The sequence below is a fragment of the Elephantulus edwardii genome, unplaced genomic scaffold (genome assembly GCF_000299155.1).
Source record: "Elephantulus edwardii isolate Elephantulus edwardi_28Jun2011 unplaced genomic scaffold, EleEdw1.0 scaffold00067, whole genome shotgun sequence".
NCBI lineage: Eukaryota > Metazoa > Chordata > Mammalia > Macroscelidea > Macroscelididae > Elephantulus > Elephantulus edwardii.
Window position 1 is genome coordinate 8785805 of NW_006399817.1, and position 16112 is coordinate 8801916.

The 16112-nt window shown below is 39.9% G+C and overlaps 1 protein-coding gene across 1 annotated transcript; it reads right to left on the reverse strand.

Moving 5' to 3' along the window:
• Nucleotides 1-1678: 1678 nt before the first annotated feature.
• On the reverse strand, nucleotides 1679-14031 carry ARHGDIB (Rho GDP dissociation inhibitor (GDI) beta). Its single transcript, XM_006888431.1, has 5 exons — nucleotides 13857-14031; nucleotides 12208-12291; nucleotides 9965-10041; nucleotides 4772-4835; nucleotides 1679-1878 (listed from the first exon to the last, which is right to left on the reverse strand). The coding sequence occupies exons 1-5, from the start codon at nucleotides 14029-14031 to the stop codon at nucleotides 1679-1681; spliced, it is 600 nt and encodes a 199-aa protein (XP_006888493.1).
• Nucleotides 14032-16112: the final 2081 nt, after the last annotated feature.

A 16112-nucleotide genomic window follows, 5' to 3' on the forward strand; every position in this document is an offset into this window, starting at 1 on the left:
TGCTGCAGAAGATCAAGAACTACATATGGGTTACATCTCAACATCAAGAGATTCCTTACCATTGGGCCAATAGGCAACATCATGATAGATAATGAAAAGATTGAAATTGTCAACAAATGTCTTGGACAAGGTGTAACCAGAGTGTTCCTTTGAACCAAGAATAGTTAAGCTTCATCTAAGATTTTTCTGGGCACATTGTTAGAAGGGACTGGTCCTTGGAAAGGAACATTATTCTTGGAAAAGTGAAGAGCCAGCAAAGGAGAAGACGACCTTCAGTGAGATGGATTTATAATGTGACTGCCGCAATGGGCTCATGTGTATTGGGGATGGATGATAAGGACGACTTAGGACAGGATTCAGATCTGTTATTCATAGGGTCACTATACTATGAATTATACACGACTTGATGACTTGATGACACCCAACTACTAAATCATAGTTCCAAACTTGACCATTATGTTTGGTGGGAACCCAAGAACCAATCTCCCCTCCCATGATCAATCTTTTAAGCATTTAAGTTGAAGTAATGTATGTGTCACAGTCATGGTTTTTTTTCCCTAGTTAGCACTGCCTGCAACAGTGCTGAGAATCTTACAAATGAAATCAGTAGACATGATTTGGTGAAACTGTCATGTCATTGCTAATATTTTCTCTACTTCTGTAATTATATTTGTTCTGTTCATGCTTTTATAAAAAAGTCTCTAGAGAATATATTCAAATTTGAACTATTTGTTTCCCCTGGAACAAAGAAGAAACTTCTCCATGATAATAAGAAAAATACCAAAACAAAAAAATATTATATTTTCTATATTTTGCTGTATATGAAATGAGCTTTCATATTCTGATAGCTCGCTGCTCATTGCACTGCTCTTACTGACTTAGCTCCCTCTTGTCCTGTATTTCCTTCTCCCAGTCTCTCCAGGAGACTCATTAATGTGAACCATCTAGTTGCCATGTGTATTGGAAGGGAAATAAAACTCTCAGTCCGAGTAGACAGCTCTTGCTTTATTCTTGCTCTCCTGTGCTGTTTACAGCGTCTTGCAAAAAGAAGAGCCCCTATTGACAAGGGATGTCATTAGGGACCTTTCTTGAACCAGTGAAACCACAAAAGAGTGCAAGGATGCAGGGGTAGGAAAGAGCCACTGGAACCAAAGGCAAAAGTGGTGTTAGTAAGTTGGTCCATTTCTTGGCCTCAAGTTGCCCAAATGGAAAGAAATAAAAATGACCCATTTCCATTAAGCTGGCTTTAATTCACAGTGATCCTATAGACAGAGTAGCCTTAGAGGGCTCCCAAAGGAACGGCCACATCTTTCTCCTATGGAGTAGATGATGGATTCGAACCAGTGACCTATCAGTTAGCAGCCCAACACTTAATCCACAGAACCACTAGTGCTGCTTGGGAATAGAGGTGGGCTTAGCAAATGTATAGTGAAATGGAGGACTTTGAAGATCTGATCCCAGTGACGACCTGGAGGAAGTGGACAAGCAAGAGTTGAAGTTTGGTTTTGAACATCTTGTGCTGGCGACTAGGGCAAGGTGGGGTCAGATGCTTCAGTAGGAGAATGTAGGAGTTGGTGAAGAAGGGTCTAGCTGAGAAGTGTGAGGGAGGATGAGTGATACACATGACTGGTAAATTCCTTATAGGTGGCAAGGGGTGGAGAGAGGCGGATAGGTGGTCTCATTCTGTCCACTCCTTCTTAATGGACAGGTTCCATTCCCAGGTGAGGTGGTCATGCTTGTCATCATCGGTGAAGAAGGACTTGTTGTGGTAATTGCCTCGGGCCAGCATGCCCTTTGGAGCCTCTTCAGTCGGAGTCAGGAACTCATATTCCTCAGGCCGAGGCCCATAGCTGCCAACCATAAATGATGCTTTATCCACTAGGAAGAGAGAAGAGTTGTCATGCCAAGAGATTATTTATTTAGAAATAAACACACCAAATGGTAGATTTTGGAGTGCAGCTTATTTATATTAAAGGCCAGGGTGGTATTTTCAAGGCTGGATAACCATCAGACATTTCTGGAACACCTTTTGTTTTCAATCCTTTCTTTATAACAGTGCCTTTTAATACGTTTCCTTTTTTTCTATACCTAGATATTACAGTTCAGTAATCTTCAGTGGGTACTAAGAATTGACATTCTTTTTTTTTTTTTTTTTTAGAATTGACATTCTTAAAAAGCACTACAACAAATTTTGTGTACCAGAAAAATTGAAGAATCAGTGTTTTAAAAGGGGATTCAGATCCCTTTTATGGAGATGTAGCAGTATGAATGGTTAGTGCATTTGACTGCCAACCTTGAGGTTGGTAGTTTGGCACCAACCAACAATGTCTAGGAATAAAAGCCTGGTTATATTCTGGTATTTTTTTGTTGTTGTGTACTGTCAAGTTGGCACTGACCCTGAACCGTAGCTGACCCCCCAGTGAGTTTTCAAAGGCTCTTAATTTCATGAGAGGAAATTGCCTTTACCTCCACCCTCAGAGCAGCTGGTAGATTTAAGCAGCTGGTAGATTTGAACCACACACCTTTGCAGTTGAAGTGTGGTTGTTTCTTACTACTAGGCAACAGGAGTTCCTTTATAGTCTGGTAAGGGGGGAAAACAAGAAAATCCCATTGAAACCCTAAGAAGTATATTTCTATCTGATGCAAATGGGTTTGCAATTGGAATCGAGTCAAGGACAACTGCTTTAAAACAACAACAATCACAAAACAAAGAAACAAAAAGATTATCATAGACAGTATCATTAAAACAAAACTCAAATCACTTTAGATCATGATTCTGGGACTAATGTGAAAGAAGATTGCATGGTCTGATACACCAAGTAACATGTATGCTATTTTAATAAAAAAAATACAGTATCCTAAATAAAACCAAACCACTGCCATGGAATTTAGACCACTGTGTTCCAGAGTCTATAAATCTCATTGAGATGATTGGATTCATACCTCTGACCTTTCAGGTAGCAGCCCAATACTTTAGGCATCAAGCCACCAAAGACTCTTCGTCTCCTAATTTCTTGTTGACCTAATGGTAAGACGCTGCACTGCAATCCTAAAGGCACATGATTCAAATTCACCACCTGCTCCGTAAGAGAAGAATGGGCAAGCTCCTCTTGTGTGTTTTACTCCATCTGACCCGCTGAAGGGTCGGTTTGGCCTGGTTCTGATTTGATGGCATACAACAATGAGAAGTAAATTTGGTTGGGTACTTTTACCATGAGTCCCAATTCCTTATATTTTTTCCCCTTTTATTAATTTAGTGATCTCCTTCTTCCAGTCAATTATGTCCTCCATTAGTTCTGTCCATCCTGATTGTCAGCTTTACCTACATCTATTTAAATTTAAATTAAAAAGCTTTATAGAGAGAAGATCCTTAAAATTATTTATGCAGATACTGAGATTGAGAATAACTTTGGTTATATAATATAGATAGATGTATTCCATTCTAAACTGGTTCTGGATTTTTTTTTTGTTTAATTTGAAGAAAGCATTGTACACGTCATTATACTCTTGCCTAAGGAGACAGCATACTCTATGTTAAAATGAAAATAAGCTGATTTTTTTTTTTTCATGAGATTAGCTACTGGAAATGCCACTCAAGATCTTTGAGACCAACAACCTTCTCTGATGTTTGAGTGATTGAGTGACTTTTTATTTTATGTTGTACAAATATATTAATTCTTCCACTATCCCTTACTTCAATGAGATGGATCGATTCTGTGAGTGGTGTGGTGGGAATGAGTGTGTTTGAGACTGCAAGGTTGGCACAGGATAGAACGGCATTTAGGGCTATTGCACATAGGGTCCGCTATGAGTCACAAGCGACTTGATGGCACATAACAACAACAACAACAACATCCCTTACTTATTAATTTGGTAGAAGTCTACATACTACTGTTTTACAGCTTTGGGGAGGGTCTCAGGTGGAAATCGAGTGTGACAACCCTCCCATCTCCCTCCTTGCCCCCGGCCCCTAGTCCTGGCTTCCCATTCTCCGTGTCCTGTCAACGGGAGCAAACTGAAGGTGTGCACAGTGTAAGTGCTGCTTGTAGAGAACAGCTGCAGATGAAGTAATGCTATTCTATTTGTTTCCATTAGACACCCTTTCCCAATTCAAGGACAAATATTTTTGGATTTTCCCCCTTTGGTAAGAAATTGAGCTCTAGTCTCAACCCATCCTTTAACTCAGAATGTTAGGTCAGTCTTTCCTATCTTGGGTTTCTCTGACTATTAGGCTTGGGTTTTGTTTTTTAAAAAAATTTTTAAAATTGTATGTATTTACTATTAGGTTTTTTAACTCTTAAACTTTTGAAAAAAGTGTTTTTACATATTTACATTTATCTAGTCTACTCTTCCTTTTTCTGAGTAATCTAATTGATTTTCATATGCTGACTACCTAAGGTCGGGGTTGTTAATTAGGTCGTCTGACTGTTGTCCTTATATCTATCAATGTTTAGATCGGAGCTATGTGTCTGTCCATTCTTTTGGTGATAGTCCTAGACTTCAACCAGATTCTTATACGGGTTTGTTGTTGTGTACCGCAGAGTCATAACCGACACCCAGAGCTGACCCACGGGTGGTTTTTCAGAGGCAGTAATTGCACAAGAGGAGATTGCCTATCCTTCTCCTGTGGAGCAGCTGGTGGCCTCGAACCACGTGTCTTCTGGATTGCACTGCAGCTTCTTGCCAGTAGGCCCCTATTGTTAATTAGTTTGTAAGCAGAAGTATTATTAAAAATAGGACTTTGGGATAATGAAAGTATCAACTCCTTTACCTTTTACTCCAGTCCGGTAGGTATGCTGAACATATTTCAAGCCTGACACAATATCCCTGTTTACCTGTAGCAGAGAAGAATTGGAGAAAGCAGATCAAAAAACCTTACTGTAGCCCACTTAGTTTTAATAATAGGATACTATGATTTTTGTTATTTGGGGGAAGGGTTGGTAATCAATTAAAACCTTTTATCAAATACTTTTCAAAATCTTCTTTTTTGGTCTGGTCCTGACTCCCCTTCACCCCGTATGGACCAAGCAACAGTCCTACTCTTAGGAATGATTACAAAGGAGCCAATAGAAAATGTTATGCAAATATCTGAAAACCATAACCTGGGAAATGATTCACCTAGCATATGAAAAACAAACAAGGAGAAATGCCATAATGGAAAATCTAGGCTAGAAGAAGGTTCTGTCAGGTAATTGAGATTGGAGGTTCAGGGGGAAGAGATGGCCATGTGAAAACATCCTCTCATGCATAAATAATGGGTGAAATCCACTATGTCTGGAAAATACTGGCATGTCTGCCGTTTTTAGACGTTGTCTAAGATCCTGCCTCTTTCTCAATCCTTTGAGAGAAAATTCAGTAGAACAGAATGAAAAATATAGACATCCCAAACACTTTGTTTTTCCATGATTCATTTTACCTGGGTCTGAACTGGGTTCTCTGTTAATTTTATACAGTGGTCATGTCTATGTAAACAAATTAAAGTAGGAATTGCATAATTAGCTGGAGGACGTTGTTAAGTGTTCACCAATATGAAAAAGTCAGAAACTTTACCCAATAGTAACTATCCTTATCCTTTCTCACCCAGAATAATTATACCAGTCAATTAATGCTCTATTTTGTTTTGGAGACAGAGGAGGAACAGGGAAATGAGTACTGCCAGCTTTGATTCCAGATTGCTACTTAGTAAAATATATAATATAAACCCATCAATAGCAGACAGAATGAAAACAGGCTTATTGAGTAACTGAGGATAAAATGAAGATCAAACTTGAATTACTCTGACTCCCAGACGTAATTAATAAGAAAAATTAATGTTTCTTTCTAGAAATCTCTATGTTGGTCCCTTGGACCTAGTACATGAACCTGAGGGAGAGAAAAAGGGGGGGAACAGAACAAACCAAAACCCCAACAAACCAACAAACACACTATGAACAAGAATGGCAATGTGATGACAATTAGAACTACAAAGCCAACAACTTCTTATCTTTTTACTGCTCCATAGAGGGTTCCTTTAGTATGAACACACTGGGGATAAATCCTTTTAAAATTATGTATGTTGTTGTTGTTGTTATGTGATGTCGAGTTGCTTGCAACTCATAACGACCCTATGTACAACAGCCCTAAACCCTCCTCTATCCTGTGCCAATTGCACTGCCTCCGGCACACCCATCCCAATTACCCCAGTCACTGAATCATCTGCCTCATAGAGGGTCTTCCCCTCCTGCATTGTACCTCTACCCTCCCAAGCATGATGTCCCTCTCCAAGGACCAGTCTCTCCTCACAACATGTCCAAAGTATGTCAGACGAAGCCCCAGAATCCTTGCCTCCAAGGAACAGCCTGATTTAACCCTCTCAAGGATGAATCTGTTTGTTTTCTTGGCAATCCATGGTACATTCACTACTCTTCTCCAGCACCACAGCTCAAAGGCATCAATTCTCGTTCTGTCCTCCCTAGTCATTGTCCAACTCGGATGCATAACAAGTGATTGCAAAGACCATAGCCTGTATCAGATGCACCTTAGTCTCCAGAGTGACACCATTGTTCTTCAGTACCCTGGAGAGATCCCTAACAGCAGACTTTCCCATTGCAATACATTTTTTATTTCCTGGCTACTGGTGCCAAGAGTGTTGACCGTGGAGCCGAGCAGACCAAAGTTGTTAACAATCTCAATCTCTTCACCATCCATCCTGATGCTGCCAATTGGCCCACTGATGAGAATCTTTGTCTTCTTGACATTGAACTTCAATTCATACTGAAGGCTACAGTTCTTGACCCTCTGCAGCAAGCATTTCAGGTCCTTCTCAGTTTCGGCAAGCAGGGTTGTGTCATCTGCATAACGCAGATTGTTAATAGATCTTCCACCAATCCTGATGCCACACTTCTCCTCATAGAACCCAACCTCTCGGATAATCTGCTCTGCATACAGGTTGAAAAGGTATGGAGATAGGACACATCCCTGGCATACGTCTTTCCCAATTTTGAACCATGCAGTGTTTCCTTGCTCTGTTCTGACGATTACCTCTTGGTCCAAGTATAGGTTTCGCATTAGCACGATCAAGTGTACACTTATAATATCACAAGCTTCTCTCTGAGGATTTCTCACTTGAGAAAGAAGAAACCTTCAAATATACTCAAAGATGTGAAAAGAATTGAGGAAATCAGAGAGGAGAAGGAAAAGGGAAAGGAAATTAAGTAACCATCGCAGGCCACTTTGTTAGATGCTGCTGTTGTTGTTAGGGGACTTTGAATTGACTGCAATTCATAGTGATCCTAGAAACAACAGATCTGAATGAACCTTGTCCTATCTTGTGTCATCTTCACGATCTCTGATATTTTCAAGCGATTTGTTACAATCACTGTGCCAATTCATCTTGTTAAGAATCTAATCTTTCTCTCTTTTCCTGCAACTCTTTTTTTCCCAGCATGATAGTTTTTCCCCCAAGGATTTGTCTCTGCTGACAACGTGCCTGAAGTATGTGAGATGAAGTTTTACCATCTTTACTGTTAATGAGCACCATGGTTGTGCTTCCTCCAAGACAGACTTGTTCATTCTTTTGGAATTACATGGGATACTCAATACTCCTTTCACTGGGTTTTGAGGGCTATAAATCTTTCTGGAAGAAGATCGCTCATCTTTCTCCCCAGAGTAGCTGGTGAATTTGAAATGCTGACCTTTTGGTTAGTGGCACAACATGTAATATATTATGCCATCAAAGCTCCTTTCTCCTATTAGAAATAAACCCCAGATCTCTGAAGTGGACTGGATTTAAAAGCCTCTCTCTGCTTTCGTTCCCAATACATGAATGTGTAACCTTGATATTTTGGTAACATGATCACACACTACAGCTTTCCTTTCAGCCTTCCTTCTCATCAAAGAAATCCATGGTCCATATTTTTCCTTTTGTTCTTATTAATATTCCAAATTACCTCTAATTCTTCACTTGATACAAATGATTTGCTAAGTCGGCAAATTAATGTAGTAGCGTTCATAAATCAATAGCTGGCTTGATAAGTAACCCACGCTAGACATATTTGGATGTCTTACTAAACCCCAAGGTGCTTCAGTAATAAATGGTATGACAGAAAAATAAGTCAATGGGCCACATACAATGCCTAATACAGGACATGTTGTTGTTGTTATGTACACTTGATCCAACTCCAACTCATCGCTAGCTACCTACCCTACATACGACATAACGATACTCTATCTGATCTTGTACCATCCTCGCAATCTCTGCTGTGCTTATGTCCATTGTTGTAACTACTGTGTCAGTCAAATTTATTGAGGGCCTTCTTACTTTTCTTGGGCCCTCCACCTTTCCAAGAATAATGACTTTCTGCAAGGGCTTTGTCCCTTCTGACAACATGCATTAAACACGAGAGAGAATACCTCACTACCCATGCTTGTAAGGCACATTCTGGCTGCACTTGCTCCAAAACAGATTTGTGTGTTTGGCAGTCCATGGACAATTTGATATTCTTCACAAATAGCATGATTCAAAGGACCGCATGGCTCAGAGTCAACAGATTGTTCCTGAATGACATTATTCTGAGGCATATTTCTATGTGTTGGGAAATAATCACTTATGAATACTATCTATCTTATTCCCAGGGGAAGGAAGGGCCAGTGCATGAATTAAAAAGGCAGATGAATTTCTTGCTATAGCTAAGGTTCTGGAGAGGATGGCTAAATGGAAGTGAAGGATAACTAAGGCTAAAAACAAGGAATTAAATCCACAGTTAATGGTTAACTCCCTCCACCCCAAGCCAAGGTCTTTTTCCTCTGTAACTTTGGTTGCTCACTGTTGTTGTTGTTGTTATGTGCCGTCGAGTCACCTGCGACTCATAGCGACCCTATGTACAACAGCCCTAAACTCCGCTCTGTCCTGTGCCAATCGCACTGTCTCTGACACTCCCATCCCAATTATCCCAGTCACTGAATCAATCTACCTCATAGAGGGCCTCTCCTGCGCTGTCCCTCCGCCCTCCCAAGCATGATGTCCCTCTCTCAGGACCGGTCTCTCCTCACAACATGTCCAAAGTATGTTAGACGGAGCCTCAGAATCCTTGCCTCCAAGGAGCCACCCAGTTGAACCCTTTCCAGGACAAATCTGTTTGTTTTCCTAGCAGTCCATGGTATTCTCAAAACTCTTCTCCAGCTCCACACCTCAAAGGCATCAATTCTCCTTCTATCCTCCTTGGTCATTGTCCAACTCTCTGATGCAAAGCAAGTGATTGCTAAGACCATAGCCTGTATCAGACACACCTTAGTCTCCAGGGAGACACCATTGCTCTTCAGCACTTTGGAGAGGTCCCTAACAGCAGACTTTCCCATGGCAATGCGCCTTTTAATTTCCTGGCTGCTGGTGCCAAGACAGTTGACTATGGAGCCAAGCAAACTAAAGCTGTGTACATTGCTCATTAGTTACCAGTTAATTTCCTATCTAGTTTTGCTTTGACCTGGTCACTTGCTCTAAAACTGTGACTGTCATTTATAGAGTCCCTGCCTTTGTATAATCCATAAAAATTAGCACTAAGGCCTTGTCTTTTCTATTTGCAATTAATTTTCTCATTCATTTGTGCATTTTTTTAACATACTACCACTAAGTGTCTTCTATTTTCAAGGTTTGTCTGAAATAGTGGAAAGAAGGGATTATATAATCTCTATCTCAAGGACTGTAGACTGTACAAGGGAGAAGTGACACATACTCTACAATTTTAGGAGTAAGAGAAATGTGCAGAGAGAGGGATCTCATTGGCTTGAGTGATCCATGTAGAGGTCAAGGAGAGGGTTGTATCTGGGACAAGAACAAGGTGATTGTACAGTAACAGGTGGGTCTCAGTGATCAGAAGTAAGGGGAGGGGGTGTGAGATAAAATACTAAAATATGGTAATATATATTTAGCCCGTGATTAAAGGAACAAATTATCCATTAAAAATAAAACTATAGGCAAGATACTTACTTTGAAGTGAATTTTGACTCTGTATTCAGCACCTTCTTTCAAGACAAAGGTTTCCTTTTTGAGAGCTTCAAGATCCCCTGTAAAAGTGGAATGAGAATTTATTTTCCTCAGAAGCAAATACACAGGGAGACTCACGAAATAAGCTCTAAACACCCTTCACTGAGCCCAGCTGGGCAACATGGTCCATGGAAACCTCAATTCAGAGTATCTGAGATTAGTCCTTGAACACATGCAAAACCAAAATTCCTCAATCTGAAATCTTCCTTACAGTTCTCATATTAAAGAAAGGCAATTGTTTGTTGTGATTGTATTTGTTTGTTTGTTTTTAATTTCATGGCATTACTAAAAAATACAGAACATTATCTGTAATAAGTTAGGAAGATGAAAGAATAATTTGTAATTGTCAATTAAGAAAAAAGAGTAAAATGCTAAAAAGTAAATTGTCAACCATGCTATAGAAAAATCTGGATTATCTATTTTCTTTATCTAAAATGGCATTACATGTGGTCAAGCAAGGAAGTTATCCAAGAACTTGCTGTCCCCTCCCTTCAAAAAAGAAATAGAAAAAAAAGTATAGAAGTGTTAGACGTTTATTTTTGTGGATTTAGTGATACATTTGGCCTATTCTGGCTTTAAAAAAATTATACCTGATTCCTTTTATTACTATTAAAAATCACTTTTGTACTTAGTTTTAAAATTTTTGTTTATTAGTATTAATTATATAAAGATCAAAACCAAATTATAAAAAGACCAAGACTTCAGACTCCATAAAACACAGATCTACCCCTAATTCTTGTACAGTTTAGACTCTGTTTAGCTACCGTTCTCCGGTTTGCTCTCAATGTGAGCCTGTGTAATTTGCATTCTGCGGTTTTCTGCATGTGTGTGTGTATGTGTTGAACAGTTATAGGTATGTAGAATTTTCTTTGAAGTAATTTTTATTCTAATTAAACTTCTTTCAACACAAAGATTTCTCTTTTTTAGGGATTCAAGATCCTCATACACACAGCTGCAATCAGCATATATATCTCTGATATTTCATCACTTACTTTTTTATAATGAGAAATCAAATTTGACTTCCTCTGTTGGGACCAGTGGCAGAGACTAAGTTTTCTTTACAATACCATCAATCCCTTTGAAAAAAAACCAAACAGGGCTTCCTCCATGCAAATTCAGGCCTTATCTTAAAAATTGACAGTTACCTCTGGTACTATTACATAATTTTGCACAGAAGAAAATAGCTGAGTCCTGTTAAGTGAGAGTTTCTGTCCTGCCATGTGAGTTGAGTAAATTTGTGTGCTGTGTCTACACTGAAGATTTCAGTTGAGCAGGAAGTGTGTCTTCTCAGTTTCTGATTTCCTCCCAGTGACAAAAAGCCCATATAAGGTAAGAAGTGGATGTGCTCAGTAAAATGGGAACTACCTCACTGCTAAGCTAACTTTCAGAATCTTCTTTTGCTCTATCTCACAAAAGTCCAGTGAATAGGTAAAAAACTATTTTTCTCTACAGTAACTAAGCAGAATTAAAAAGAAGTTGATCTTGCTTTTAAAGTTCTCCAATCTCCTTGTTCTGTCTCCCATTTTTCCTATTTCCTCCATAATTTCTATCTTCCCCAATTTGTTTCCACCTCCTTGAGATCTATGACTCAGGAATGAATTTGAACCTTAGTAACAATAAAGTGTAAGTGTGTAATAACACCCTAATTTTTTACACTTTCTAATGGGGAGATTCTTATATAAGAAGTAGAACTTTAGGTAAAAAAATAAAATAAAAACCAAGATATAGCAGTGGAAGTTCCAGTATTTTTCAGGAGGCCTTAGACTATACCATACTTTTGGCTAAGCTCTGTGGCTAATGTAAGAACAATACTTAGTTATATAAATATTAGCATTCTAGAAGCATACTCTTAATATTATCTCCATCAGTTACTTTTTTATGTAAATAGAAATTCTCCTATTTTATTGAATATAAAAATTCAGCAATATATACCATACAAATAAATATATCAACTGGTTAGCCCCTGTGCTCTCTTCAATTAAGTACAGACATGGAAGTGGAATTCTTCATTAAGTATAGTGAAATACTCTATACTCTGACGGGAAATGATTTGTGAACTGGTACCAGTTCACATACTTTGGGGATTCCCCATACTAGGGTTTCCGTCTGCTGTGACAGGGCATAGGACCAAGTCTTCACTGCAATATCATCAGGCCCCTCTGAACAGATTAGAGGTGTCCACTTACCAGTAAGGTCCATGGTGATTGGCCCTGGGGCACTATCACACACGAGGGTCAGCCGGGTGACCGTAACATTGGGGGCTGATGGATCTGCGGGGTTCAAAAAAGAATGTAAGCAAAGGTTGTAAATATGTGTGTGTATCTCTCTGCATCAGGAAGTAGAGGGGGAAGAAAAGAAAGCTACTCGCTCTACCTGAAGTAAAAGCAGAAATGTTGCTGCTCTTGTGTGCTGTCAAGTCAGTTTTGACTTACAGCAATCTTTTTAAGGCAAAGGGTCACCAATACTTAAATCTTTATGAAAGCAGACTGTCTCCCTAAAGTGACTGGTGTATTGGTTCATTGTCAAATGCTTGACCATTTGTGTCACCTGTGCCTTTTTTGAGACAGAAATAGACACGATATTCTATTTGGTCATGATAATCTCATAAATTACAGAGTTGCTATTTGGTCTCGGGTCCTTGTCTATCCATCTAAGTTTCCAACAGCATGCATTCCCTAAGTGGCTGTGGTGAGACAATCCACCTGTTTTGACAGATGCTGCCAGTCGAGCTCTAACTCACAGTGGCCTTACAACAAAGGACAACCTGCCTATCTTGTATCAATCTCACAACCTCTGCTGTGCTTAACCCCACTGCTGCAGTCACTGTGCCACTTTGTCTCCTCAAGAGTCTTCCTCTCCTTCAATGCTCCTCTTCTCTAACAGTGTCATCCTCCACCACTATATGTGCCCTTATTCTGTTGTTACTCATAGGGTTTTCCAGGAATTGTTCTTTCAGAAGTGCATGGCCAGTCCTGCTTTTTAATCTGTTTTATTTTGGAAGCTTAAATAGGATCTGTTCACCTCGAGTGACCCTGCTTGTATGCAAAATACCTGTGGCTTAACTTTCAGCATCAAAACAACATACAAGCTACCACAGGATCACAAATTGGCAATCGAGTGGTGGAGTCATTCTGCTGGATGAGGGTAATCTAGCCATATGTAGAGACCATTGTGTATATGGAGGAACTGAAGAGTCAGTGAAGGAGCAGGAAGAGAGAGAATGTAAGTGATATTGGAGAGAGGGGACAATAGTGATAAATGCCAGCCAGAATTCCTTCTAAATTCTCTCCAAGTGCAGTTTTAGGAGCCCCTGAGTCTACTATGACTCATAGTGACCCTATGAACAAGAGATCTGAACTTTGTCCTGTCACGGACGATCGTCGTGAGCTCTGCAACACTCAAACCCATTGCTACAGTCACTGTGTCAATTCATGTCACTGAGGGTTGTGATGGATCAGCTTTACCTCCACCTTCCTATCATGATGTCTTGCCCAAAGACTGGTCCTTCCTGACAGCAGGCCCAAAGTGTGTGAGACAAGGTCTCACCGCCTTTGCCATGTCTTATGGTGACTGATTTCAAGCTAACCTATATCCTATTAGAAGGAGACTTAACTAAACTTTTTGAAGCTTTATTCAGCATATGTGGATGGTATCTCTTTACTTAGCACTGGAGAAGTTGGTACCCTTTCCTATGTAGCCATTCCCCAAGTAACTGATGTCTACACTTCCTCCAGGGCCCTTTACTTTTTTTTTCTCTTTCTCTCCTCCCCTCCCCCCACCTACACACACACACACACACACACACACACACACACACACACACACACGTACATACCTGCTACCACAGGGCCATCCCCCAAGAGTGTTTTTTTGTACTTGGCTAGGCTTTCATCATCTTTGTCCATCTCTTGTAGCTCCTGCAGGGACTTCTGTGGTGGAGGCTTGTAATTAAGTTTGCTGTCCAGCTCATCATCATCCTCCAAATGTGGTTCTGGGGCCTTTTCAGTCATTTTGCTCTAGTTCAGACAGAGAAGTAGGCAGACCATTAGCCAAAAGTCGTTGGACGTGCAAGATGCTTGTGGAATTGCCACTAACACTGTCCTTACTCTAATGATGTGTCTGGATCTTCTGAACGTTGTTGTTATATGGTGTCTAGTCAGAACAGATTCATAGATGACCCTTTAGAAGGTTTTCAGAGACTGTAAATCACATGGGAGAAGACTGATCATCTTTCTCCTGTAGAGCAGCTGGTGGATTTGAACCACCTGCTTTTGGCTTGGCTCTGACTCTTTACCACCAGGTCATCAAAGCTCAGAACCTTAGAGGTAATATATTCCATTCCCTCATGTTATCACTGAGAAAATGAAGACCTAGAGGGTATGGGAAGCCACTTCTCTTGGGAGAAGCTCAGCCAGTGGAGATATTTGGGGAAGAAAGGAAGTTAGTTGGGTAAAGAGATCCTCTCATTCCATCCCCAGTGTAAATCTTTTCCTTACTATGAGTAAAGCCTTCCCTGCTTCTAAGTAACACAACTATCAGGCAATATCTATCACATGTGACCCAAGTAACTCTATAAGCCTCTGTAAAGTATTCTGTGAGGGAGATGATCTCTGGGCAGGATAAAGTCATAATTTTGTTTCAGTATCACTACCAACTGCAAGAGAAATAATTGGGGAAAAAGTCAAACAAAAGCAACTTTAACAGAATAACAAATTTTAAAAGATATCACTTGGCTTCTCAATCATCTTCTAGCTAAATAGTGAACCAAATACTATGAACCTTGCCCAACTCTGAAAACAGCATTGCAGTGCTTGGGTCCACTTCCTGTACAGAAAGGAAACCTGGAGGGTTGTTTCTATGGCAACTCTAGCCTCAGCAGAAGAACCTCTGCTACTCAACGCTGAGACTCTAGAGAAAAATAGCACTGAGACTTCTCCAATACACACATTCCAAACACCTCTAGGCCAAGTGAAGGAACTGAGTGGAAGATAATAAAGGTTGCACTGAGTGAATGCTGTAAGTTGTGGGTAGTTTAAGGACAACAACTAAGGGGGAGGTTAACAGAAAACCAGATGAGATCAATCAGGTGAGTCAGGTTCTCTTATCTGGTGATGTCCAGGATCCTGACCTAAAGTGGAGATCACATGATAAATATGGAGACAAAACTCCAGGAAACCTATCTACTGATAAGGGCTTCAAACACACCCTCCACTGCCCCATTCACAGGTCTTTCTGGAATTTATCACTTGATACTAAAATGTCACCTGCTTGAAACCTGATGACCATAAGATGATATTACATTCAGTCATTAAGTCAAAGTTTCTGTATCATATAATCTCAATTTTGGAGATACAGAGAGAGGGAGGAGGAGGAGATAGAAAGAGAAAGAAGAGAGAGAGAGAAAAAGAAAAAGAGAGAGATCTACTTAGTCTAGGACAAGACTTGCCTGTGTGACCATTGTCAAGTCTGTTATATAAGCCAAGGTCTTCTCATTGACAAATTGGAAGATTTATGTAAATTCTAAACCTCCTTGATTCACTGCCCACAGACACAATGAAACTCACACTTGTTAAAAGCCATTAATGAGCAGAAGATAATGTGTGATTACCACTTGAAACGGTTTCAGTCAATAGGAGGACCTTAATGACTACATTGAAATTTATCTGATTTATTACTGGTATAGGAAGAAGTGAAACCTGGTCCAATAACGCAATCCCAGTGCACTGTGAAAAAAATTATTAAGGACAAGGTGAAAATTCTAATCATATATCAAATTCTGAAGCAAATAAGATCTAGAAAAGCTATCCTTGGGGAAAGATCAGCCCTGGTAGCATAGTCTGTAGAGAGTTGCTCTGCTCATCTAAAGGCTGTATTTATAGTGAATCCTCTGGAGTGAGATGAGCGCTTTCTTTGCTCCGTCATGATTTATACCTTTAGAAACTCAATGGAGAGTCAGAGGGTCACTGTACATCGGTGGTTCTAACTCTCTGACTATGAGAAAGGAGAGTGGTCATAAAATATTTGTAGCACTTAAAATGTACAAAACAAGGTCCTGGTATTTAAATGAATCTTCAGAGTAGAAAAGGGGCTG

Excerpts from the sequence above, each read along its gene's own strand:
- ARHGDIB (XM_006888431.1), bottom strand. The coding sequence starts at position 14,031 with ATGACTGAAAAGGCCCCAGAACCACATTTGGAGGATGATGATGAGCTG. Across the intron at positions 12,292-13,856 it reads GGATGGCCCTGTGGTAGCAG|ATCCATCAGCCCCCAATGTT; the intron begins GTATGTACGTGT and ends TGAACCCCGCAG. Across the intron at positions 10,042-12,207 it reads AATCACCATGGACCTTACTG|GGGATCTTGAAGCTCTCAAA; the intron begins GTAAGTGGACAC and ends CCACTTTTACAG.